This window comes from Odocoileus virginianus, chromosome 16 (genome assembly GCF_023699985.2).
Source record: "Odocoileus virginianus isolate 20LAN1187 ecotype Illinois chromosome 16, Ovbor_1.2, whole genome shotgun sequence".
Taxonomy (NCBI): Eukaryota; Metazoa; Chordata; class Mammalia; order Artiodactyla; family Cervidae; genus Odocoileus; species Odocoileus virginianus.
Window position 1 is genome coordinate 29,080,817 of NC_069689.1, and position 27,696 is coordinate 29,108,512.

General features: G+C 35.7%; 1 protein-coding gene and 1 long non-coding RNA gene across 16 annotated transcripts in view; one reads left to right on the plus strand and one right to left on the minus strand.

The window, feature by feature from the left end:
* Positions 1–6,811: 6,811 nt before the first annotated feature.
* The window catches only part of LOC110137518 (uncharacterized), a 102,428-nt gene continuing 81,543 nt past the window's right edge, over positions 6,812–27,696 (minus strand). Inside the window, exons 5-8 of one of the 8 annotated variants that reach the window (XR_011491815.1) lie at positions 24,048–26,754; positions 23,165–23,230; positions 22,522–22,577; positions 6,812–6,957 (exon numbers count right to left, since the gene is read on the minus strand). This is a non-coding gene — a long non-coding RNA (uncharacterized lncRNA). Of the gene's footprint in view, positions 6,958–17,571; positions 18,712–21,014; positions 26,755–27,696 lie in introns of those variants that run through there. The other 7 variants (XR_011491812.1, XR_011491811.1, XR_011491814.1 and 4 more) reach the window with 7 other exon arrangements.
* MBIP (MAP3K12 binding inhibitory protein 1) lies at positions 8,670–27,693 on the plus strand. 8 transcript variants are annotated; one of them, XM_070478019.1, is made up of 10 exons: positions 8,671–8,883; positions 12,522–12,641; positions 14,394–14,618; positions 14,707–14,803; positions 17,131–17,196; positions 17,424–17,576; positions 20,033–20,130; positions 21,060–21,090; positions 25,137–25,175; positions 27,157–27,693. In XM_070478019.1, the coding sequence occupies exons 1-10, from the start codon at positions 8,755–8,757 to the stop codon at positions 27,174–27,176; spliced, it is 978 nt and encodes a 325-aa protein (XP_070334120.1). In that variant the 5' UTR covers positions 8,671–8,754; the 3' UTR covers positions 27,177–27,693. The 8 variants fall into 8 exon arrangements, with proteins under 8 accessions (XP_070334123.1, XP_070334120.1, XP_070334121.1 ...); XM_070478020.1 differs by having other exon boundaries at positions 27,160–27,693; XM_020916587.2 differs by lacking the exon at positions 21,060–21,090 and having other exon boundaries at positions 8,672–8,883.

A 27,696-nucleotide genomic window follows, 5' to 3' on the forward strand; every position in this document is an offset into this window, starting at 1 on the left:
TTATAGAATATTTATTACTATTAATTCTGGGGAGAGGCTTTGAGGAATCAACTTAATAGAAGCTGCACCTTGGATTATACTAATGTTATTAAGGATGTTGCCCTTAGGGAGGGTGGTAGTGGATCAATAGAGACAAACAACTAGTCCTTAGAATTAGCTCTAGAATCATCAGAAGCAGAACAAATAAAAGATGCTGAAGGATCATTTGTTTTGACTAGTTGTCCATTTTGCTTGCTGTTATCAAATTCTAGAGTTATTTCCCCTTTTTGGAGAATGAAATTCCACATGATATTTTTGTAAGAAATCTTAGTATTTGAGCACCAAGAGCATTGCTTCAGAGTCAGTAAAAGCACAGAGAGATTCATTCCCAATCTGGAAAGTGGCTTCTTCAAGTTGACTAAATGGAAGTCTTGAGAAAACTCTGTAATTTCTGAGTCCTATCATTGGGGGTTAGGAGGGCATTTGAAAGGCTGGACAGAAGGCTGAAGGCACCTTGGCACTTCAGCTTGTAATAGGCTTTCTTCTAACATCCTTGCTGTTTTTAATGATGACAAAGAAGGTTTAAAGTTTGTTTAGGGACCTCTATTTGCTAAAGTTGAAAATTGAGGATTTTAGTGGGCTTTTAGTTGAATCATCCGGGGTGTGGGTGAACTGGTTGGCTAAATTAATTAAATATGGAGAGGATGTAATTTCCCATTCATCCTGATGCTTTTAACTTGAAGAGAAAGATCCTGGTTCAGCCCATGAACCAACATAGTGTTAAAGGCCACCTGAATGGATTCAGCATTCAAAGGAAGACTAGAATTTTATTTTTTTAAGGCAATTTGGAGCTGGCAATAACAACCATGAACAGCTCATTGGGCTTCTGGGTACAAGCTTGAATTTTGTTTCTCTCAGCTGGCTTTGGGAAATGGAGTTATCTGGCAATTTCCTGATTCTGATCATATAATAAGCAACAGTGGTTTTCCCCCAGATTGTAATTTTAAAGACTTCCTGAGAGCATCACAATTAGCAATTTCCATTCAGTGCTGGATCTAGCCTTCACTGAACAAGCATAGGAACTAGCTGATATAAGTCAGAGAAATGAAACTGATATGTTTAAATGACTATGTTACACTCCTCATCAAATCTGTGGGGATACTTAGATGCTTCAGGAAAATTTTTGACTATGGCTCCTAGTTTTAGTTCAGGGAACATAAGAAACATTTGGATCCTTAAAAGGTCTGATTTTAACGGGACATATTTTTATAGATTCAGGGAAGGAAAAAGTCACGAGAGGTTCGAGGAAAAATAAAAGTTCAATGAGAGATTTAGAATAGATTTAGTATAGAGGAGGTGGGGATGGCACAGAAGGGAAAGAGGAAGATGGCACCAGAGACAAAGAAGGTGGGCGAGGAGGAAAAGAGGCCTCAGAAAAAGAGGCCTCTTGTTTGCTTTCAAATGTAGGCTTGTGTTGGTTTCTTTAGAAATGGTATTTTTGGCAAGAGGAGATTTTAGTATTGAATGCATTCATAAACCTCCAGTTTCCAATTAAGTAGGGATCCCATTCAGTCTGCTTAATTTTAGAGCTGCAGTCTTCTAATTTAGTGCTGAGAAAAACAAGTTTGGGGATGTTGAAATTTCCCCATAATGGCCATTGGAGTTCTAAATTATTTTTGGTTAGTCCATTTAGCTAAAAATGTACATAAGGAGAGACTAAATTAGCTGGGGTCCCAAAAGGAAGATCCTCTTGAAAGAATTTAGAAAATTGGGATTTCATACGTTAAAGCCTGTGGTTCAGAAAACAAATGTATACTTACCAAAGAATGATGCTTTGATGAAAACAAAAACAGACACTGAATTAAGTTGGCGAGCTTTACCAAAAGGAGGGAGCTTAAATCTCAGATGAGACTTGTTGTTCAGTCACTAAGTCGTGTGCAACTTTTTGGAACCCAAGGCATCCCTGTCCTTCACTATCTCCCAGAGTTTGCTCAAACACCTGTCCATTGAGTCAGTGATGCCATCCAACCATTTTATCCTCTGTCATCCCTTTCTCCTCCTGCCCTCAATTTTTCTGAACATTAGGGTCTTTTCCAAAAAGTTGGCTCTTTGCATTAGGTAGCTACAGTATTAGAGCTTCAACATCAGTCCTTCTAATGAATAGTCAGGGTTGATTTCCTTTAGGATTGACTGGTTTGATCTCCTTGCAGTCCAAGGGACTCTCAAGATTGTCTCTTGGTAAGAAGCGACTTACTGAACCAAAAAAAAAAAAAAAAAAAAGGCCATAAGGAAATGGAGTGCAAAGGGCTCAAGTGGGCAATGTCAAGGCACAGTATAATCAAAATTGCTGAAAACCAACAATAAAAAGAAAAAAATTTAAAGCAGTTAACAGAGACACAGAGAAACAAGGCTAGTAACTATAGCACACTTCTCAATAAACTATGCAAGCCAGAAGATAATGGAGACCTATCTTTAAAGTACTGAAAGAAAAAGATAGCAGATTTGTTTACCCAGCAAACATTAAAAACTGAAACCAAAATAAATTTTCAGAAAAGTAAAAGTTAAGAGAAATCATTACCAACAGATCTTCACTATAGAAAGAGTTAAAGGAAGCTCTTCAACCAAAGGGGAAATGATACTAGATGGAAATTTGGATCTACCCAGAGAAATGAAGGGCACCAGATATGTTGAATAAATAAGTTAATGAAAAATACAATTTTTCATATTTTTGGTTTAAAAGATAATGGTTGGTTCAAGGCTAAATAATAATCATTGTTTGTGGGAAGATGTAACGTGTGTGTGCATTTCCCTGGTATCTCAGCAGGTAAAGAATCCGCTTGCAATGCAGGAGACCCAGGTTCAATTCCTAGGTTAGGAAGTTCCCCTGGACAAGGGATAGGTTACCCACCCCAGTATTCTAGGGCTTCCATGGTGGCTCAAATGGTAAAGAATCTGCCCACAATGCCTGGGACCTGGGTTCGATCCCTGGATTGGGAAGATCCCCTGGAGGAGGGCGTGGTAACCCACTCCAGTATTCTTGCCTGGAGAATCCCCATGGACAGAGGAGCCTGGCGTGACTACAGTCCATGGGGTCTCAAAGAGTCAGACACCACTGAGCGACTAAGCACAAGCACATAATGTGTAGATTTTCCTGTAGATGTTTTGTTTATGTTTCCATATTAATTTTAACTTTAAAATGAATTTTCCAGATCTAGAAAAAAAATATGTATTGGTATTTTTATTCAAAGTATATTAACTTTGTACATTAATATGGGGAGAACTATCATCTTTATGATATTTAATTCTTAGCCAAGAATGTAGGAGGTCTTTGAATTTTTTCAAGTCTACTATGTGTTTCTCAGAAGTGTCTTATAGTTTTGTTTAGGTAGATTTTTGTACATCAGTTTGGAAACCTAAATCTTAAACATTATGAACTACTGACTTATGAAAATGAATTAGAAATGTAGACAAACTACCTCTGAAAATAAAATACAAATCAAAGGGGAAAAGTGGGGTTAATTTTATAAAGCTTGATTTACATGATTTTTCAAAGAAAAAAAAGTTTTTTAATATAAGGTGAGCATTTATAAAATTAAATGAGGTAATTAGCAACTATAATAAAATAGATGAAATGTAAAATGTACTTTATAACTTTGAATGAGCCATTTTCTTTTAGTTGGTCTTTTCTCCTACTAATATTAGCAACTTTGACCCCATTTTTCTACTTTTTCTACCAATTACTGAGAGAATGGTGTTGAAGTCTCCAAATTGTGGTTTGCCTCTTTCTCCTTTCAGTCCTGTTTTTGCCTCAAATATTTTCAAGGTCTGTTTTTAGTGTACAAACAAACAATATTGTTAAAAGTCTTTTTGATGAACTGACCCTTTCAACATTACATACTGCTCTTGTGGGCTTCCAGGGTGGCTCAGTGGTAAAGTATCTGCCTATCAAGCAGGAGATGTGGGTTTGATTCCTGGGTGGGAAAGATCCCCTGGAGAAGGAAATGGCACCCACTCCAGTATTCTTGCCTGGAGAATCCCATGGACAGAGGAACCTGGGGGGTACAGTCCATGGAGTTGCAAAGACCTGGACACAACTTAGCGACTAAGCAGCAGCAGCAGCTGCTCTTGTGATATCCGCACTGTCTGATGTTAAAATAGTCCTTCTGGCTTTATTTCTCTTTTGTGGGTATAGAGGATTACTGGAATTAAGGCAATAGAGGCAGTACAGTGGAAATACATAAAGTGGCTGTTAAAGTGAAATATTTGGTTTTTGGATTTTGGATAGGTTGCAGTTATTAGGAAAAGAACAAGGGCATACTATGCAGGTGAATTGCTGATGGAGAATGGATGGATTTATTTCTATTGGTACTTGCATAGTGTATATTTTTCTATCTTTAACTTTTAAGCTGTCTCTGTCTTTATATTTAAAGTGGGTTTCCTTTAGTCAGCATATAGTTAGATATTAATTTTTAATCAGTCTTTAAATCTGTGTTTAGATCATTCACATTTAATTATTGATATTGTTGGATTACAATCTATTACCTTATTTTCTCATTAAATATTTTTATGTTTCCTTCCCATCTCCATTATTAGCTTATTATTTATACTTATTTTTTAAAATAGTTAACCTAGGGTTTATAATTTACATCTTTAATTTATCATAGTCTACCTTCAAATATTACTCTGCTTCATGTGCAAGGTAAAAATCTTACAACTGTATATTTACAATACCTCCCTCCCAACTTTTGTGCTATTTTTGGTCACACATTTCCTTTATATATGCTGTAAACCCACAATAATATGCTACTGTTTTTACTTTATACAGTTAATTATCTTCAGAACAAATAAAAATGTCTCATATCACTTTATTTTAACCATTTTTTAACATATTCATTTTGTTGTGTAGATACCAATATTTTTCTGCTGTCATAGTCCTTTTGCCTAAAAATTTCCTTTAACATTTCTTATAGTGCAGGTCTGCCATAGTGAATTATCTTCATTATGTTTACCTTAAAAAAATTTCTTTATTTCTCCCTCAACTTTGAAATGGAGATTTGGAGCCTAATTTCCTTCTTCTTGGGTATGGGCCACACATAGTAACTTGCTACTAACAAGTAGAATCAGATAGAAATGAAAGTGTGTGACTTGAGAGCTGCTGTTGCTGTTTAGTTGCTTCATTGTGTCTGACTGTTTTGTGACCCCATGGACTGTAGCCCACCAGTCTCCTCTGTCCATGGGATTTCCCAGGCAGGAATACTGGAGTGGGTTGCCATTTCCTTCTCTAGGTGATCTTCCCAACCCAGGGATCGAACCCACATCTCCTGCTTGGCAGGCAAATTCTCTACCACTGAACCACCAGGGAAGCCTGTGACTTGAGTCCATCCTAAAGTCATTGTGACTTCTCTCTTGCTGTCTTTCTCCAAAGTGGGTGACAGAACCACCATGCAAAGTCACTCCTAAATTTCTCATGTAGAAATTTGGTGATAAGAAATATTTGTTGTTTTAAGTCACTAAATTTGGGGATATTTGTTAAGTAGCAGTATATAATAGTGGAATTCTCAGGGTTTCCTGGATCTGATGCTTTCACTATAGTGGTTTGATGCTTTCACTAGTTTTGGAAATTTCTTGGTCATCATCTTTTGAAATGTTTCTTTTGCCCCAGTCTCTATTCTTCTGTAGGGGTTCCAATATCATGTATATTAGACTGCATGATATTGTTCTACAGTGGCTGGATGCTCTATTTTCAGTTTTAAAAACTTGCAAAATTGGCCTCATCATGCCATCCTTAAGTCACCAATCCAAGCTGAGCAGCACCCTCTTCTCTGAGGTACTCCACAGGGATGTACCTCTAAGCTCCTAAATTTTAATAATTTCAAACTTTTCCCTTTGTTCCCATAGCTCTAGAGGGGTTAGCTATTTCCTGAATTTCCTAATAGTGTGATAGATTATTGTTTTCTTGTTATCTTTTCAGTTAATTATCATATGTAACAATTTCTATTAAAATTTTCTCTGTTGAAGTAGCAGTATGTTTTCTTAACCTTGAATGAATCACAAATCAGTATGGGAAGTCCCAGTAAACCAATCCTCAAAGCTGGAATTTTGAAATTGGTTTAGTTGTGTCCTTGGACTTGATTGTAGTGCTGAGCTCCTTGCTAATAGAAAGTGAAGTGTTGTGATCTGTTGCATGCTATGGCAACACAGTCAACTTTACTCCAACTTCTTTGATCATGGAAACTTCTGTTGAAAAGAAGCATCTTATAGGACTGGTATTCAGCAGAGCAAACTTTGTGAAATTCTGGCTTCACCATGCTTCTCTATTCAGTGTATCCTCCCTAAACATATCATGGCATGTTAAAGTTGCTGCTACTGTTTTACCTAAATTGAGAATTTGTACTCATCATTCGAGCCTCAAAATCCATGCTTTATATCAAGCATTTAAAGCTTTTCCTGATAATGAATCCAAACACCTCTAATTGGTGTTTTGCTTTATACATACCTCCAGTATGATTGTTGTAACATTATATCATAGTTGTTTGTTTACATATATGCCTCACCCATGAGAACTGGAACTTTTTGAGAGACAGTCCTTGCCTGATTCATCTTTGTACCTTCAAACCTGGTCAGAGTCCCTGGCATACAGTTGGTACAATTAATTTTATGGGTGTCATTCATGAGAAGGTTATGGAGGCTAGCTTATTCATTAAAGAAAATTTGAGCACTTTGAATTTGCTGTTCCAGGGGAGAATGAACAGACATGCTTCATTATTTGATATGAATGGTTTATAGCATTTTTACTATGTTGTACAATTTCCCCTCAAGAGTAGGAGTTTTGTTTTTCCATTTTACAAATCTGTTCAACTTAGGCAAATAAATTCAGCTCAACAAGCATATATATACTGAGCTTCAGGAATAGCTTCAGGATAGTAGGCTTCAAGAAGCCTCCTGATAATAGGCTTCAGGAAGGAGTAAGAAAAGTCCCTGGAAAGAAGAAATAATGCACAAGAGAGTTAATTTTCAAGTATTAGCTAAGTAATCAATACTATAAGTGGAAGTCTACGTATTGAAATAGAGAATTTATATACAGATCCAATGGCCATCAATCAATTCTATATCAGAGGTTCAAGGGGAAAAAGTAAAACTCGAAATTTCAATATCAGTGATGGCAAAGAAAAGGATGAGCAGTATCTTATTAAAGATGGTATTCTTATACAAATCAAGTTCCCAAATCTGTTTCATACCAGTGTCCTGAATATTGGGGGAATAAAAGAAAGACCTCACATCTAGATGAAAACAAATGATCTGAAATTGGTTGCTAATATGTTACCAAACAAAAACTTCTAGTTACCTCATTAGAATTATTCTCTAATAAGAGAACCAAAGGCAGAGAAAATATGCTAACATTGCAGAGAATCGTGAATTTAGGTTATATATGAGAATGAGTGGCTTGAATGAGAAGGTTGCTTAAATTTGGGATTAGATCTTTTTATTTGACATCTCTAGACATAGGCTGGATTATAAACTGTATATCTTGCTGTGAGCAGGGACCAGACAAGATTACTGAAGATTCTATCAAGCCTGATGATCTTTGAAAATGAAAGTCTAATTAAGAGCTAGGGAGAGTCAAAGGCTTTTTTTTAAATCCCTATTGCTCTTAATCCCAGTTCCTTGGTGCCTTATTCCTTTCCTTCAGACTACTCTAAAACTGAAGAATACATTTTGTGCAAGTTTCCACCTCTGCTTCTTCTAAAGCCATTAGATTATTAGAACATTAAATCCTTCCTCTCTTATCTCTAAACTGACGCTGTTTATTGTTCAAGTGTGAACAATATGAATAGATTTATGAATAGATTTTAACACTAAAAAGTTTCTAAACTTTTTTCTTCAATTGCACAGGACAGAATTTTTAATGTTAGACTCTGTAATACTACAAACTAAGCATCTTTTACCAAAGTTATCTGGTAAGTAATATTTCGTCAATTTTCAATTCGGATTTTTATCTTCTGATTTCAGAGATTGTGTTGCATGTGATTGCTTACTTGGGTTAAATTCCTGTTGGGATCATCTTGACAGTGTTTCCCTTTATGGAAACAGTTTTAGGATGAGTGTCTCTATCGTATTACCCAGAGAAAAAGAACTGATTCATCAGTTTTAAAACGACAGAATTACTTTGCAGATTTAATAACATTCCCTTGATAGTAAATGAGGGCATAAACATTTTTTGTTTTATATCTTCTTCCTCTAATGAAAAATTAGTGATGTTAATTTGAATACGGATGAAAATATGCTATCCAGTATGACAATTCTATGTGAAAAAGTTCTCAGTATTTACAAACAAGCGTTGGCAGAGCTGTTTGAGCGGTCTTTGACAGCTGATGAGCGGTCTTTCTCCAGATCACTCCACAGGGCTGTGTTAAAATTTTAACTTTTAATTATGGGACTAAACCACTAACATTTAACTATAAGTTTTCTCTAGCAATACTCATAACTAACTTCGGAGTCAAGGTAGACGTCACGAAGCTAACCCTCTTTGAATACCGATTCCAATCTCCAGGGGAAATACCGTGGCCAACCTCACGTAGGTCGGCAATCATCCGCTCGCGGTCCTCAGAGGAACCTGATTGGCCCAGGTGCTTGTCAGTCACACAGTGGTCCTCAAAGCCTTGGTCTAAAGGAGACGCAGTGCTTTGACATCATCGCGGAGCGACAAAAGCGATCAAGGGAGGGGTGGGTTGTGAGCGCACTTTGGTGTTGGCGGGGGCAGCCTCAGAAAGTGTCATGGCTGCTGCCGCCGAGCTTAGTCGCCCGACCATCGGTGACAGGAGCCTGGAGCGGAGCTGCAGCCCCAACCTTTCCCGAGACATAGTCTGTGAAGTCTTTCGCTCCTTGCAAAACCTAGCTGGACAAGTGAGTGATGTGCTGTGGGAGCAGGGGTCTGGGAACCAGCCTGCCCCTCCCCCCATCTATCCTTGTACGGAGGCAGGGGGCACCGGAGGCCTGCAGGGTGTGGGACCCCGCTGGAGTCGCAGAGGCCGGGGGAGGAGCGTGGGCCGGGTAGCCTGTGGGCTGAGTGAGGATGGCCGCGCGGGTTAGATCATGACCGGTGACAGGCTAGATTTGCAGCAATTCTCACCAAGAGTGAATGAGGCTAGTGTAAGTGAAAACGCGGCTCGGTAAGAAACAGGCCTGAAGAGAATGGATACGGAAGAGCTTCTCTGATGGTTTGGGAGGCGCCTGGAGCCTCTGGATCGTTTTTCTTCCAGTTCATTCATTGTAGAAATTGATAGGTTCTCAGGGCCTGAGATTTCTGGAAAAGCGCTCTCTCCGCCTCTTTAGGGTGATTTGCTCTTATGAGTCACTTGCCTTTGTTTACTTTTTTCCTTCTGGCCATAGCTTGCATCTCCTCTTTTAAAACGAGTAGGAAAAGAAGAATTAACCTAAACTGTTTCTAGCGTAAAGTTGACTGAGTTACTCTTGGTCGGTACAGCTTGTATCACAACTTGTTTAACTCGTAATTCAACTATTTATTAGTTTAACTGGCTGGTAAATAGCTTTTGTAGAAATGTCATAATAAAATGGAGCTTAAATAAAGGTACTCCTTACGCTGAAGGCCCTGTTTACTGATGTAAATACAAAGCAAATTTTAAATGAGAAACAGCTTACGTTTATCTGCTTTCAAAAAGAAATCTTTAAAAATAAAAATCTTGGACTTAGGCATTTGTGTTGAAGATAACGGTAACTTCCTTTATGAAAATAGAGCGTTTGATTTGTGAAAATTATTTTTAAAAGCCTTGGGTAGATGGTGAATCAGTCTTTTAAAAGGTTATTTCAGTATTTTAAAAAATTTCAGTGTTTGTCCTGACTTACAAAGAGCATTGGTATTAGTTAAACATTCATTTTGGAGTAATGGGATGCTTATTAATAGGGTCAGCTAAAAGTTATAACTTTTAAACTCATTAGTTTGTCAAGGACTTAGAACTTTTATTTATTTATTTCTTAAGACTTAGGGTAATCATTTGTCTGAAGACTGAAAACCTACTAAATGGTTTAAAAGTTTGAGAACTTTCTATGGCATGGACATTGGAACTTCTTTTAATATCAAGATGAAAAAAGTTTATACTCACCTATAGTTTACAAAAGTACCCCTCACCACCACTGATGAGATACTTTTTAAAAACATTAAACCTATCTTTTGAAATAGTTTGCATACTGAATTTTTAAAACTCATTTAAAAATTTTAAACATTCTGACATTAGGTAAAAATAGTGATATGGTTAAAATTTACTTACGTCGCCTGTCAAAAATATTTAGAGTAAATATTTGGTTAGTTTTCATGACAGAGTAAGGGGACCATAAATAAGACTAAATAAGATTGTAAAAAAATAAGATTGTCTCATCAATTAAATGCTAGCCAATTTGGTGATACTCTTTATATTTTGAGATGTACTGTTAAAGATAATGAAAGCCAGAGTACTATACTTACAAAATTGTTCCTGGTGGAAATAACTATTTCCTTTTGAAACAAGATTAAGGAATTTTAAAAAATCTATGTTGTAAAATGCCTAGTTCCTTCTATGTAGTATCATTGTGTTATTAGCTCTCCTCAATAGGAAGCATAAAATCAGATGTTAAAAAAATTTTTTCTAGCCCAGACTTTGAATTTATTGAATACTGATTTTGCCTTTGGTTGCTGCGTTTTACCAAGCTGAAGAAATATTTATTGTTAACTTGGATTTTTATATTAGTGTAATAACGTTTTTACTGAAATGTGTATTTTAAATAGTCCGTATTAATGACAGACTAATACCTTTTTGACTGAATGGCTTACAAGTTCTATAGGTAAAAATGCATAGAATTCATATATTACTAATATGGAATTTGTTGAATAATAGTTGGATGTGTTGGGGATAGTTTTAAAGTTAATTTGTGACATTGTTACGTGGTTTCTTCAAAGACCAAATACCTTGCACTTGAAAGCTTACGTAATTCTGCTAAATTGAAATGAGAATATGATCCAGACATTCGATTTAATTTCTGTAAGTTATTTTCTCTAGAAAATTTTATGCTTTGCTTTGGTTGAAGATTTGCCTGCATTATCCCCAAACTGTATTCGTAAATTTGTTACAATCAACTATAGATTCTTTCAGAACTGTAAAAGTATAGTGATGGGTTACTTCCATGCCTAAGTTGTTGTCTAAGGAAACCTTTATAAGCATTAAAAAATAGAAATTAAGATTAATATGGTTATCTTAATATAAAACCTAAGTTAAAATAACAAACTAATTTTTGCCAGTGCATCCTACACAAAACTTATTTCTTTGCACTTGTCTAATATGGACTTTAAATATTTCTGGTCAAAGGGTGGTAAATTTCTGTCATACAGCATTCATTCGTATAGTGCCTTTTGGGGAACTTTGGATCTCTTTTGGTACAGTGATTCATTTTTTTGTTTTATTATAATCACAGTTCATAAGATCTTAACTAATAGAACACTTGTCCTTATTTTGTATAAAACGTGACTAATTTTAAATAAATGATTTCTGAAAAAATAAGAGTTAACTTGATCCTGTGATGCAGGATATATGCCATAACACATGTGTCCCTAAAAATGTTTACAGTGATTCACTTTTATTCACTTGAAATACTAAAGATGGAGGCTTTCCCTCTAAAATGTTTACTCCTCTTGATATTAATTTTATATTCAGGTTTGTGGTAGTTTTCTATATATAATTTTATTGTAATAGGCCATATATAGCCAATTTATGAGAAATTTTCATATAATGAACTCTTATACTTTACTAGAAAATACTGTTTAGCAGCGAGTCTGACCTTTCCATCTAGTCTCTGGCCATTTATTTCACTATTGTGGAAAAGTATTTTTTTTAAATTTCATATTTCCACAGCTAAATAATAGTTTTAAGTTTTATTTGAAGTAAACATGCTGCCATGTATCCACAGACTTTATAATATATATGAATGTGCATATGAATGTATGAGTTGATTTTTAAATTTTTAAACATTGGTTAAAATAGAAAACAATGAAAATGTGATTTGGAAGACATCAGAGGAATGATATATTTGTTATGTATTTATGTGCATATTTAACAAAAAGAAATGCAGAAATTATGAAATCAGAACTTTCACAAATGTATCTTCCCCCTGTATTTAATGCTCTTAGCTAGAAACAGTAGGATTTTGAATAGGGCAAGCATTTGTTGGCCCCATCCAAAAGTTTTTAGATACTGAATTATCAAAAAAGAAAGCCTCATCTTTTCATCTTTCCTGGATAGTTTTACCTGTGAGATGGTCCCATTACACAGACCCAAGAAAAGAATTAGAGATATCGTCTGCTTTTTTCTGAGAACTGGACCTTTCTTGCCTTTTTGGAGTGGTAACTAGGTAGAGCACTTTTATGTATCATTAAAAACTTGAGAACTTTGAGCTAAATGGCATGTTATTCTATAGAAGTCTTATTTTTGTGACAATCCCATATGTACAGCTTAATCATGTAATTTTTGTGATATTGCTGGTTTGCCCCTTTGAAGCTTAACCTCAGAGATGATGTGGTGAAAATTACAATCGATTGGAACAAGCTCCAGAGCCTCTCGGCACTCCAGCCCGCTTTTCTATTTAGTGCACTTGAGCAACATGTTTTATATTTACAGGTAAATTTCTTGTTAAAAATGTTAACTCGATATTGAAACTAGAAATTAATTGTAGCTAAATTGTATGCTGGAGTATTTGTAGGTTCTGTTTTAACACCTTATTAATACTGTTATTAATAAAAGGTTACTTCAGCCAGATTGGATCCAAATCTGTTAATTTACATAGTGATCAGGACAGTTACAGGAATATAGCCGAATGGGCTGATGTGGGTGTGACGACTGAATGAATGCAATTCTATTCGATTCCAGACTTGCACTGAAAATTCAATACAGTTGCATCTATGGTGGGTTATAATTAAGCAATAAGACACGGCAGGTGTGTGTCATGCTATGATAATGATTCCATGCCTTGGGTGAGTTTGGAGGCTCATGGAGTGCTTTCAGTGGTTCAAGAAGTGGCATTATCCCAGCATGACACATCCTGGAGTGTCTATTGCAATTAAACAGTTTCAGCATAGTTTTTAAAAAGAAAGTAATTTCTGTGACATTAATGTCTCATATTAGTAAGTAGCCAGTCACTATTTTATCATCTTAAGAGTTTGAAATAATTCATTCTTTATATTAAAAGCCAACACTGAATTGTTAATCTATAATAGTATTGCTTTTTTTTAATATTTCAGTTCAATAACCAAACACTATTATGACCTTGCTAGTTTCCAGCTGAACATATTTGCAGTTATAATTGATTCAAGGTTACAGTTTATCTCTAATCAAAGTATAAAATATGAAGTGTCATAAAGGTTTGGATTGGTCAGTTTAGTGCCATTAAGATATCATAAGGATTCAGAAGAGTTTTTGGTATAGCAGACAACAGAAGCAAAATTATAGGTATGAAAAAATAATTGGAACTTTGACAAGTGTTGGTGTGTTTTGATGAGTGGAGTAGACAATTTTCAGCCCTCTATTCAATGACTTTATGGGAAATTTTAACTGTTTCATGTTAAAAGTAATAGTTAACCATAGTTTTGAAGGGTGGAAGCAATGAGCTATATATAGGACTCAGTTGAGGCCTAATTTTATTTTGTGTGAGTGTGTTGGAGGGGATGGTAGTATAATTTACATGATAGAATAGAGTTGTATTCCCCACTAGTATTGTAGGCATCTACCTCTTTCAGCTATGGTTCTTGGTAGTTTTTTTTTTTTTTCTTGTTCATTTTCTTTTTAAAAATTTAAATTCATGACCCAAGAAGATATCATGTCAGGAAAAGCCTGAGTGTTCACTCAGCATAACACCTAGGTATTTCATGTCTATGCTCTCATTCACTTTGGCCAACTGCAGTTTCAAGTGGAGAATCTCCAGTGATACAGTGCTAATGCAGGGCTTTGCTGAGTGAGAGCACTGGCTCTTGTGTTAAGGAGGAAAAATACTAAGCCTTAGTGTTCTGAGGAGGCATTTGAATGACATGTTAATTAAGTGGCATTGGTGCCAGAGGCTGAGGCTTTGATTTGGCACAAAATAAAAGATGAGTGACAGAATGATTCCCTCAAAGAAAATTTTACATTTCCTCAGGTTTTCTTTCTCTTCTTTCCTTTTTCCTTTAAATAGACTTATAGCAAATGATATTGGTCACAATAATAGAGAACAGCAAAAACACTTACATGTGGTCAGATCTATGTATGATGCCAACCTTTTATATTTAGTTAATTGATACTGAATATTGCTTTTACTTAGCTGAAATTTATATAAATATGGTAAATGTGATTAATTTTGATCAGTTTGAACCTTAGCAGATGGAATTGTGTTTTTCTCAGCCTTTTTTAGCAAAACTTCAGCCTCTGATTAAAGAGGAGAATACAACTGTTGTTGAAGAAATAGGAAAAACAGAAACAGGGAACAAGAATGAAGTAAATGCCAGCTTTCCCATTGGAGACCTGGAAGAGGAAGAAAAGCACAAAGACTGTGATTCAGGAGATGTGAAAAAGACACAGATCCATTTTGATCCAGAAGTAGTTCAGATAAAGGCTGGAAAAGCAGAAGTAAGAAGTTGGGTTTTGGGGAGCCAAGGGAGTATTTTTTAAAATTTTACTATGTTTGGACTAAGATGCAAATACTTATTGTTTGCAGATTGACAGACGAATATCTGCATTTATTGAAAGAAAGCAAGCTGAAATCAATGAAAACAACGTCAGAGAATTTTGCAATGTTATTGACTGTAATCAAGGTAACTACCTAGAAGAAGTTAAGTTTTTTTAGGATTTTAATGATCTTTCTTTTTTTAAAATGTATAACATTAAGAACACAATTTAATTATTTCACAGGTTCATTTTGAAACTAAGACAGCAGAATTTTCTTCTGTTTAATAATAGAGTGTATTGCAAAATTGTTTTCATTTTGGTTATACAGAAATCAGATGCTAATGTAAAAAGGCCAATGTTTACCACAGGTGAAGAGATTGTTTTAAAGTTCCTTTAGGAAATGAAGATAACATATGGATGACAGGGTTGCTCAGTCACACTAGTAAGAAGGAGCTGAGCTATATAAATTTTAAGTCTAAAGGTACTTATGAAATTATGATATTAAATACATGAAGTTAAACTTAGTAAAGTTAATACTCCTCAAGAGGGAGCAGTTTTCTCACTACTCCTTAGTTGTTTGAAAGGTTTTATGTCATGATAAAACCAATTTGTCATCCAGACTATGGTATCTTATGCTTCTTTCGTTTCTTTCATACTGTGCATACATTTGCTGTTTTTCATCAGAATCTCCTTCCTCTTCACATGATGCTATAGTGTATTTACAGATCTGCAGGTATGCTGCAGAATACAAAATGGCAAAGCACTGGCATAGATCATATTCAGGCATCATAGTAATAATCAGAACAAGTAGTTCTTAGAAAAAATTATGGAGAAGCGTTCCTAATTGGGATGAGGCATTTTCTTGTTGCCTCTAATATCTCTTGACTAATTATTATGAATACTGAATTGTCAGATGAACCTAGAATTGACTCATACCACATTGGTGCACTGATTCTTTTCATAATGAAGTAATAACAGGCTCAAGGTGGGTCCTAAATTCAGCCTTTCCTATTATTAACATTATACACGCGTATCTCTAGATTTGATATATTTTACTGTTAGCTTTTCAGAACAGGTGCAGCAGTGGCAAAATCTCAGGTACTGCAATCAAACTGCAAGCAACCCATGAGAAAGGGTTTGTTGAGGGAGCAAGCACATGTGTCACTAATGTTATTCCTCTCTTCTCCCTGCTAACTCTATTATTATAAACCACCAGGGGATAGAAATTGACAAGAATTGAAATGCTCAGCAGGATTCCTTGGCCCATTCAATCCCTTGCTGGCTTCCAAACAGTGCTGGGAAGAATTGCTGTGGAGAGTGACTAGCACTCATACATTCAGTGTCTTCACACCATGCTGAATTTCTCTCTAATGGGTCAGTTAATCTATGTATTTGGAATATAGCTCTGGAATGGATGATAGCTTCTTTTTTTAAACCCTTAGCCCCGTGAAATGGTAGAAAGAGAATGGAGAGGTGATGGCCCTTTAAACATATTTTGAGGTTTCAAAAAGAAAATGACTCTTGTCTGGTATCAATATATAAAAGATAAGCAAATTTGGAATTTTATTCCCACAGTTTGTGTCAGTAGAACTATCTCAAGGAAACTTAGACTGAAAAAATTCAGATGTATTGTAGTGTGTTCCTTTCAGGACCTCTCGACCAAAATACATACAATAGATTTTTTTAAAAGTCAGATTCCCTTGGGAAAAGAACTTTCTTTCAGTATCTTTTACCATCCATTTTTATTATAATCAAGGGGAATTTTATAGTAAATTTACTGCAGTACATGGTTTTACTTAACATCATTTTAAAGATTATTTTACGTTTATAATTCCAGCTTTCCCCCTAATTTATTTGTTGATATCTAACTTGAAAGAAATTATACTTTTCTGCTTAGGAAAAATTTGCAATAAATTTTTACATGGTATCCTTCTTAAAATTTCATTTTCTGAAAGGGATAGTCTAGAAAGATATAGCTAGCTTTTGTGTTTAGGGATTTTTAAAAAATGAGTATTGAAAATCTAGGCAAGTGTAAAAGTATGTGTTGTAGGTTTCAAGGTCTTTTTTGTGTGGTATTCTGAAATACAAATGTATTAAATGTATAATCTTTTATATTTGATGTTCCCTAATTAGGTCAGCAAGCAATGTCACAAATGCTGTATTTTTTATATTTCAGTAAAAATACTGAGCTTTGCATATTTCTGTGTTGAAACTGAATAATATCTCTTTAGATTAGACATTTTTAACTTTCTATAATATATAAAATTATTTTATCCAAAGACACAGATGGTCTTTAGGAATGTTGGTATTTGTTAAAAACTGAATGTTGAGGACTTTTCTGTATATAAATTGGACATTAGATAAGATTAGATGTTCTCTGATTATGAGTAACATGCATTATTGAAGGGTTATCAAAATGTACGTTTGAAGTTAAGAATATACTTAAACTTACACGCGTCTAAATTCTTTGTAGAAAATAGTTGTGCAAGAACTGATGCGATTTTTACTCCTTACCCTGGGTTTAAAAGTCATGTAAAAGGTAAGTATCCACCATATAGTTTCATCATTGACAGAAGCTTATTCTTAATTATAAGCAAAATGGAATAGAAATCACTTTCCTATCTAAATTTTATTTATTTAAAAAAATCTTGCCTTTCTTCCTACTTGGGTTTGTGATATGAAAAGAACATACAAAATACTATTAGGGAGAGAGAATTTATAAGTTTTGAAATGTAAATTTAATAGACTCAAAGTTTTTGAACTTAGTTTCTAGAGTTGTGAATACATATGGACCACAGACTAGATCTGAAGGAATTCAAGGGTCAGGTCATAAACCTAACAGCATGCTCCAAGATTGTGGTAATCAGGCTGTAGAAGAACGACTACAGAATATCGAGGCTCACTTGCGATTGCAAACAGGTAAGCAGAGTGCTTGGCAGTGTCCTGTAGTGTACCTTTGCAAGTGGTTAAAGAAATTCCAATTCATTTATTCACCAAATTTTCATTGAGGGCTTGTCATATACAAAACATTGTTCTGATTAGTAGAAAAATGAAGAAAGCATAGTCCCTGCTCCTAAGAAATTTACAGTTCATGTGGTTGTGTTCCTCTTCCTCCCCTTACACTTCCATCAATTTCATGACTTAACCATGACCATCTCTCATTCTTATCACACACTGTGCTAGGTACAAAGTATTAAAAGGTCTGATCCTAGTCCTTGAAGATTTTCCAGTGAAGACGAGCATATAAATAAAGACATGCCATTGGGGAAGTGACTAACATTTATTAAGTGCCAGACACTCTGAAAGTATTATACGTATATCAATTCACTTAACATTTAACTACCTTGTGAGGTGTTGGTGGTGTTACCCTTGTCAGATAAAGAAACTGAAGTTCTGGGAACTCAAGCAGCATGCCCAATGTAGTAAGTGGAAACTAGAAATCAAACCTAGAACTTAACTGGCTATAAAGCCTCAGTATCCTTCCCCATTTAGTCATCAGATCCTGTCACTTCTATCTTATAAATATCATTACGCCCAGAGGCACAAAATATGGTTCAGGGAATTTCTAAATCCAGTCTAACTGGTGTATTTGTGGATGGAGGTAGAAGATAATAAGAGAATGAGTAAACCATTGAGGATGATATGAGATTAGCATTCGAATTAATTCTCCCAGAACTAATTTAAACTGCAACTGTATACTAGGATTGACTGGTTTATTAAATCTAATAGTATCAAGTAGCTAATTTTGAGAAGTACCTGTTGAATGCCTACTATATGCAAAGCACTGTTTTAGACAGGAGGGATACTAAGATGATGTAATCACAGTTCCATAATCTATGGAAGAAAGGTTAACAGTGACAGGAGATGTTAAAGGGATTGTGAAGGAAGGATATGGTGGAGCTCAGTGAACCTCCTTGTGAAGAGATTCAGGCAGTGCTTTGTTGACCCAGGGAAGCTTGAAATGGTTCTTGAAAGGTACAGAGGTTCAGCAGAGCTAAGTCAGATGAATAAGTTACTCATTTTCCTTTAGTCAAGAGCAGGAAAATCCAAGCTCCTAAAAATTAGAAGTTTTCAGGAAAAAAACACATTTCTAGAGTTTTTGTATTTAACAAGTTGATACTTTGGAGGTGAATATTCTTAATTGCATGACGATTATCTAATGTATTTATTCATTCAGTACATATTGAGTATACGTGCAGTTTGTGAACTGATGCTTCCTAGGTTTGTGCAGTGCACAGGCTGCACAGCCATACCCAATGAACAGAACAAAACATTTTGCCTTCTTAGAGCTTATATTATCAGCGTGGAGAAACAGGCACTATACAAGCAAAATGTATAGAATGTCAGTGGGTTACGAGAAAAATAAGGGAGGGGGTGCTGGGTAGGGGGAGGTGGTAGCTCTGGTATTTTTTAAAGAGCTGTCAGAGAAGGCCTTACTGATACAGTAACTGTTGCACCGAGACCTGAAGTTGGCAAGAGCTAGCCTTGTGAATACAGAGGTAGAGAGAACCACAAGGGCTAAAGTTTTAAGAGTACTTGGCTTAGTTGAATAACAGAAAAAAGGGATCAAATAGCTGAAATGGTATGTGGGGACAATGTCCAAATTGTATAGGACTTTGTAAACTACTGTAAAGGTTTTGGTTTTTAATGTGAGTGAGGTGTGAATGTGTTGGAAGGTTTTGAGCAGAGAACTAACACTATCTGAATTACATTTTTAAAGGATCATTGGCATCTGTGTTGTGAACAGACTTTAGGCATGCAAGGCAGAATCAGTGAGACCAATTTGGAGGTTATGATAATCCAGGGAGAGGTGGTGCTGAGGGATGGAAGAACTTGGATATAATCATAGCCTATAAATCTCAGTAACCTTAATTTTACCAATCCCCTCCCTAAAATGTTAGTTAAGAATTATGGTAAAGTTCCTTTTTATAAAAAGTTCTTATGAGTTAAAGGAGAAAAAGTGGCATGTAAGGAGAAGTTTAAATTGAAGAAAATATGACGTATCGCAACCACTGAATTGTCAGTTGTCACTATGCATTTTTTTCCTCCTAAGTGTCAGAGTTTGTCAGAGATACAAGTTGTCCTGTATGAGAACTATTAAATATCTTATCAAATGAACTTAACATAAAACAACATGCCTAGCAACATAGGAGGCATAAATGTGGCTTGGGGAGAAGTGTGGTACGATAATATATCCCATAGTGTATAATATGAAAATGTTTGCTAAAGATTTCGTTTTATTTTATTCCTGTTAATTTATTTTCTTAAGTTTAAATAGTTCCCATTCTTCTGCTTAAGTGTCTTTGCATGATATTTTAATGATAAAACTGTAAGAAGAATTATCCAATAATATCTGTTTCTTTTAATGTATTTAGGTGGTCCAGTGCCAAGAGACATTTATCAGAGAATCAAAAAACTTGAGGACAGAATCCTTGAATTGGAAGGCATCTCTCCTGAATATTTTCAATCTGTAGTAAGTGTCTTTATCATATAACAATTCACTCATAGATCTGCTGTGTGAAAAAACTGTTTTAATAGTTCAGTGATGAATGAACATAGTTCTGAGTAAAGAATTACCTAGTTCTTTAAAGATTGAGATTTTTAATGTTGTGTTATGGACATAATTTTTTTGAAGAGTTACGTCATGGTACATTACCCAAATTCTCAAATTTAAGCCATTTTTTTGTGGCATAATAAATGAGCAGGAATAGCCCTATTGCTCTGAACTTGCTGTCTTGTAAAACAGAGGCTTCCTCTGGGGTCTTACTCTCCATTATCCCTCTGCCTCTCTAATCCCTCTCTGCAGACTTTCTGAAAGACTAGTCTTCATTTTTCTCCTTTTCCAAGAACATTAAAAAACAATCTGTGCTGAGAAGTATTGTTGTCATATTAGCATGTTTCAGACAACTGATCCTGGGCTCGTTGTGTTATTTTCCTCCGTCTTCTGGGGTGATTACATATAACACCTGCCTTTTCTGGGGCTTTGTGTGTGTTTTAAAGCAATGCCATATTCAAAAGAACTAAAGTAAAAGTGTACTAAATTTTTAATGAAATTTACTAAAACTCCTATTTCTGAAATATTATGTAAAATAACTCAATTAGCATGGATCATTATAAGTCACTGGTGAAAACAGGATTATTTTAGGAATAACAGTGATCTTTCCAAAGTTTCAGATTGGTATTAGAGTAAGGTACAAAAAAGGAATATTTCCAGATGAAGAAAGTAAGTCAGATAACCAAAGTGAGCAGTGAATTTTAAAGCTTTGTAATTTATAAAATGAAGCTGATTAAAGTACTGAGGGCTGAAGCAAGGATTAAAGAAGATAATACCAGTCAGGCATCTAGCACGCTGTGTAGTGCAAGGTAAAACCTCAGTAAACATGAGCATTTATTTAATTTCAGAAACCATTTAGAGGTAGCTGTATAAACATGGGTAAGTCATACAACTCTTCTGGCCTTCTCCTCTAATTTGAGATTTGTTGGTGGTTCCACATAATTGCAAAGGCCTTTCCATCTTGAGGATTTTCCTTAGCCTCTTCCTAGGAAACCTCATAGAGATTGTATGCCTTTTGCTACAGTAACACACAATAAGTTTTCCCCATTCAAACTGCCTTCATTAAGAAATCCTTAGGCAGGTTATTTTTTCTAGTTCAGTTTCATATCTTGTTAATATAATTCTTGTTAACAATAGAACTCATCTTAAAAGAGTGTGTTATAGTATTACATACCTTCAGTGGATCTTGGCCCTTCAATCTTTTTTCTCTCTGATTTGCATTTTAAAAGCTTAACGTATCTCTTACTAAATTTAATTAACAAAAGAACAACCCCTTCAAATCATAATCTTATTTGGGGGGATTCTTGATACATAGGATAGAATGTTTGGTTAAAGAGGTAGAAATTTAAGGTTTACATGCTGTGGAAATTTTTGAGCTGTGACTTTTGGGATGTGACTTGTGCAAATGGTAGAAGATTCATCTGATACTGTTCTATAAGATATGAAAAGGGAGACACTAAAGAAGACAGTATTATCCTAGCTTAAATGTGAATGGATCTTGAAACAAGGACATGACAGCGAGAATAGAAAAGATTAGTGCCATTGACAGAAGGAAAGAAAAGTTGGCAAATATTGATAATTGATTGTATAGCAAGAATGAGTCCAGTCTTTGGTTGGAAAAATACTACTATCATTGGTAGAAATAAAATCTGGAGGAGGAGATATTTTGGGAGGAAATGTGGACTTTGAGTCAGCAGGATATGCCGTTAGAAGTATCAGGTAAGCTTTTGAAGAGGTAAGGTAGGACTTACACTTGATTCAGTCGGGAGAGACAATATAGACATGATAGATAGAATGGGTAAGAACATTGAGACTGTCAGAGGCCTGAGGTCTGAAACTAACTTCAGAGGCAGGAAGTGTTATAAATGTAAACAGGATTGGCCTGTATGTGTGGGGTTGTCACACTTGTAATAAAACTAGTGCTGTAAAAATTTTTTTTTCCAAATATATTAAACAACATATTTGATTAGAGGGGTCATTTCTGGATTAGTATGTGAAATTACATATCCAAGTTAATAGTGAGCTACAAGCACAAAACACTGAAATGTTTAAACAAACTGGTTTTGTCCTTAAGACCTCTGAATATGTATGGTACAGACTCAAAGGCAAAGATTTCACACCCACCCTTCCATAACAGAGGAATGTCCCAGCTATAGGAGCTGCATTCCTTTCTCAGAATGGAACCAGCTCTAGAGCTGTGTGTGAGAGGAGAGTAATACACACCCTGCAGATGACATAGCACATTATTCACCACTCTTACTTTCCTCTTGCTGAGAGTACTCATAATGGCATTTGCATAATTCTACTTACATGTCTTTTCTGTAGACTCTTGAAGAATAGATTAGGTATGTAGCACAGTCTTCTAGCTTCCAAAGGTAGGAAGTAAAGGAAAATTGAACCCATTAAATTTCCTAAAGATTGAACTTTTGTTAGAAATCAATTTTATGAAAAGTTTTTAAATGAAATGTATCTAATCCAGATTCACATGTAGGTAAATCCTAAACACAGTTGGATAGAGATTATTATGGGTAACCGTGCAGCACAGCATATGAAAAGGGAAACAGAAAAACAATATAAATTATATTTGCTTCCTAAAAAAAACTAGCTTATGTAAAGTTCTTTTCATTTATGAAACAGACATAAAACTCCAAAAAAGTTAATGTATATAAAGCAGGAATTACAACAAAGATTAGTATTTGTTTAAACTTTTAATGTGGTAGTTCTAAAGATTTTTACCCTTCACATTCAACATGGAAAAATTTGAATGTAGTAATGTTTTAAAAATTTTGAGTGCATTGCTTAACAGACCATTTAAAAGATACAGTCTTTATGAGTATTTCCAGAGAATTACTTACTGATTTTTAAATTTTGACCCTGGAAAACAGTATGTATAACATTCTTCACGAGTATATTTCCATAGCACTTTGTTCATTTGATAGCATTTATCACTTACTTGTTTACGTGTCTGTTTTTCACACTATATTTTCAGCCTCTGAAGGGCAGGAACTGTCTTGTTTATCTTTGAACACAGAATGTAGTAGGCATTACATAAATATGCAAATGAATGGTTAACTACTGGATTTTTAAAGGTATGTTGACTTTGTTTGAAAGCACTGATTAGATGGAATCATAACTCTAGTCTGTAATGGTTAAGTCCTACTTCTAAAGGGAAGCATGGGGAGAAGGGAACACTGAGTTAATTTTTTTGAGAAAGAGAAACCTTGATCAGGTTTCTGTCTGGTGGCATTGTGAAAGCGAGAGTTAGAGTTTGGAGTCAAAGTTTAGAAGCATATCATTGCCCACGCCAGGGAGAAATGAAGGTCTGAAACAGGGCAGTGGGACTAGAGGGGACGAAACATTTAAGGCACTCCCCCTGTCACTCTTGACAATCCGTTACCCTTTACAGCTGATTAGAAGTAAAGTAAGGGGTTGGTCATGAAAGAGGTCTCCTTACCACTAAGTTTCCTCAGAGCATGGGTTTCTTTTAAGTCATTGACCCACTGATGTCCTATTCTGATCCTTCTCACTTTGGTTTCATGATACATTAATCTGATTGCTCAATGACATGGAAACTGGCCATATTTTGCAGATTAAGCTGTTAGGAAAACAAGGGGAAGTGTGTTTTCATCTCTGTGTAAAAAGCCACCTCTTGGGAAGGTCGGAGACTGAGTAGTGACCAAATGAAACATTAAGCCCATACCTGCCCACAGGCCCCACCACAGTATCCTGGCTCAGTTGGCAAAGGAAGGAGCATGTTTATATCGGCATTTCCATATTTAATTATTCCAACACTTACCCATTTCCCACTTACTAGAAACTACTGATAAGAGGCATACCTCAGTATTCTTTGAAAACAGCTTTAAATCTCTGTGATTGCAGATGTTCACAAGAAAATTTTACTGCCTATGTTGACAGTTTCTTTGTCAGGTGTACTAATGTACTAATATAATTTGCCATTCAAGGCCTTGTGGGTCTGTGAAACTAAGAACAAAGTCAAGCAATAATTTATTAGATCAGGGTTTAAAAAAGTGCACAGCAGTATGTTGGTGAAAATGTTATTAGCTTCAAGTAATAGAAATTTATACTCAAACTGACTTAAACAGTATGGAAATAATCTTATAACACGGGAAGTTCAACAGTAATGCAGTCTTCAGGGTAAATTGATTTATTGGGCTAAATCATGACTGTCAAAGAACTGAGCTCTTTCCCCTCTCAGCTCTACTTGGTGCTTTTTCCCCTGGCAGATGGTAAGATAGCTACCATGCTTTCTGGTGTCCTGTCCAGACGACAGCAGTGTCCGGAAGAACTGCCTCCTGGATGGCTTTCTCTTAGAAGTGAGGAAGTTTTTTCCAGAAGCTCTTCCCTAATGCCCAGCTGACCTCTCCTTAATTGCTGGTCAAAATTGGGCCCTTGCCTTTGTGATCACTGGTGACCAGTGGGGCTGTACCAGGAGTCCCCCGAGTCACATAGACAGCGCCCAATATAGTTGGTCAGGGCTGTGTATGACTGTTTTCATCCTGCTGCTGGGGATTCCACATTCTGTTTCCCTCTGACTGTTGCTGCTTCACCTGTTCAATATCCTGGGATAGGAATGTTCTAAGAAAGGAAACTAAGTAGAAGATCCACAGAGCTCCTCTTACCACAATCACTAAGCCTCAGTAGAAGGCAGAAATTAATGGCGAAAGTATAGTTGTGTATAGCCAGGGACAAGCATGTTGTTCTGACATTACCACTTATACTTTTAATACCATCTTTGGAGGGTAACTTACAAAGCAGAAAAAAGCCGGTGTCAGTTACAGATAGTGCTCAGTGAGTTTGTGGGCTTTATTTCTGCCAGGGTTCTCCTTATTTTGTTCACTCTTCTATAAAGAAAAATTATTTAGATTTTCTAAGTATTGATTACTTTTTTTTTACTTTTAATCTAGAACTTTTCTGGAAAAAGAAGAAAAGTTCAACCACCTCAAGTAAGTTACTATAGTTTTATTTTTGTTTCTGAAATAGTTTAGTTTTATACCCTTCTTATTAATAAAAGTTTCTACTATGGTTGCTTTTAGGTCCTATCCTGGGATTTAGGACTGGAAAAAAAGGGCAACATAAATTAATGTGTTATTTTAAGGAACGATGCAGAAGGATCAAATAACTATTAAAATCTATCCAGATGTTAACTGTAGAAGAAAGTATCAATTACAAAATGCTGAAAAATAATAAATGTTCAATTTAAATCTCATCCGCTTTCCTTCTTCAGACACTAATTAGCATCTAAGTCAAAAAAGGTGTCTGGCAAAGTTGACTTTAGTCCACCCCTGTTCACAGTACTACTGTATTTAATTGAATCTTAAAAAATTTTGTTTATCCAATATTATCATTTCAGTATTTAATAAATTATTTTTTACAGGTTATACTCCACTTAGTTATTATAAAATATTGGTTATATTCCATGTACTGTGCAGTATATCAGTGTAGCTTATTTCATACATAGAAGCCTGTGCCTGAGGCTCCTATCTTGCACCTTCCCCCTCCCCACTGGTAGTTCGTTCTCTTTATCTATAAGTCTGTTTCTTTTTTGTTATATTCACTAGTTTTGTTTTCTTAGATTTCACATATAAGTGGTATCATACAGCAGTTGTCTTTTTCTGTCTGACTTATTCCACTTAGCATCGTACCCTCCAGGTCCATCTGTATTGTTGCAAATGGCAAAATTTCATTCCTTTATTGTGGCTTATTTTTGTATTTGTCCCAGATCTAGTGCAAAGGTATGGAGGAGGCTGGAGCATGGGGATTGTAGGAACTGAGGTGGCTGCTTTGCTGTCTGGGATTTGGACTTCCTCTGTGGCTCTTCTCTTAGTGCCCAGAGCTCAACTCTAAGCTGCAGTGTGGAGTGGACATGCTGGGGCACTCATGCTGGGAGACAAACCACTGTGTTCCTGAGTGCTCTGACAGTGGCCACCGCCTTCCCACCCCGATCATACTCTTGGCACCCTTTTCTGTTTCTGTATAGCTGAACCGAGTCTTTTCCCAGTGTTTGGTTGGCCCAGATCTCGCAGGCTGTGGTGTGGAGTGAACAAGGCTGGTGGTGTTCACCCCTTTAGATTGAGAGGTCTAGCAAGGCAGCACCTGCCAGTGCAAGGCTCTCTGCACCCTGATTATTGGGAAGCCAGCACAAGTACTCCTGCCCATAGAGTCTAGGCTTCACCAGCGCTTCTGTCTGTCGCAGTGGATTTCCCAGCAGGCGTGGGGGCTTGCCGCCCCTGTGCAGGACCCCAGGACTGGAACTCCCAGATTAGGCTTAGCCTGCTTGCTCCCTCCCCAATGCCAGCATTCCTCCCTTGGAAATCTTTTCTTCCTTACATATCCATCCCAGGGGCACAAATCTTGACCTGATGTTTGGTTTTTCTGTCTTACCTGGTTTCGTAGAGATTTTTCTCACAGCTTTGGTTGTATAATTTGCCATTTCCAGTGAATTTTCTGTGATAGTTGTTCCACATGTATATTTTGATTGTTTGCAGAAGTGAGCTCCATATCTTTGGCAGTCTTGATCCCCTTCTATTTTTAATTGTAAAACTTTGAAATTTGAGTGTCAATTTTTTTTTTAATTAACTGCAATTAACTACTTTGGGTATCAAAAGAGAATTCCCAGTTATTTTAAGCAATTAAAATTTTTTTTTTTTTACTATTGATTATGAGAATGGGCACTTGACCCTTTCAAAGTACAAAAGGTTCAAGATAGCTTAGTCATTAGAAAATCAAAAGTAAGAAATACTTAAGCTTTGTTATTTTATGTCTTTAAATTATAGCATAGTCAACATATATGCTTCAATTTAAAAATTATTCTCATGAGAAAAAAAGTTATTTACCATGTTTTTGGATATTTTCTGTATTTATAGTATATTTAGTACTTTACCTGCATCAAAAGTCTTACTCAGCAATTTGTGTTATTGTTTACAGCAGAACTATTCACTGGCTGAACTTGATGAGAAAATTAGTGCCCTCAAACAAGCTCTGCTCAGAAAATCAAGAGAAACAGAATCCATGGCGACACGTCACCTTCCATGAAAAACTCCTCTCATTGTCATTTATTTTTTTAGATATGTGTGTGTAACTTACATATCCATTTAATTAATTGCAGTGTTTTTATTAATAGTAGACTTACCTCTGAAATCAAGGTTTATTTTCATGTGAGTCCACTTTGTAGCAAGCAGTCTTTAAATATTCCAGTATACTTTAAGATAGTTAATGCGTTGAAAGTAGCATTGTTGGAATTTATTCCCTTCTGTTTTAAAGGAGGTATTTTGAACATTGAAAACCTTAATTAGAAAGTACATCTTTGTGTGTATGTGTGTTTATCACAGAAAGGAAGATTTATTTTGAATAGTGATGTTTAAGACTTTATATTTTTAATGTTGATGTTAACCAGTTTTAGTTTAAAACAGTAATTTGTACATAATAGGCATTCAATAAAGTTTGAAATGAATTTTAAGTGCATAT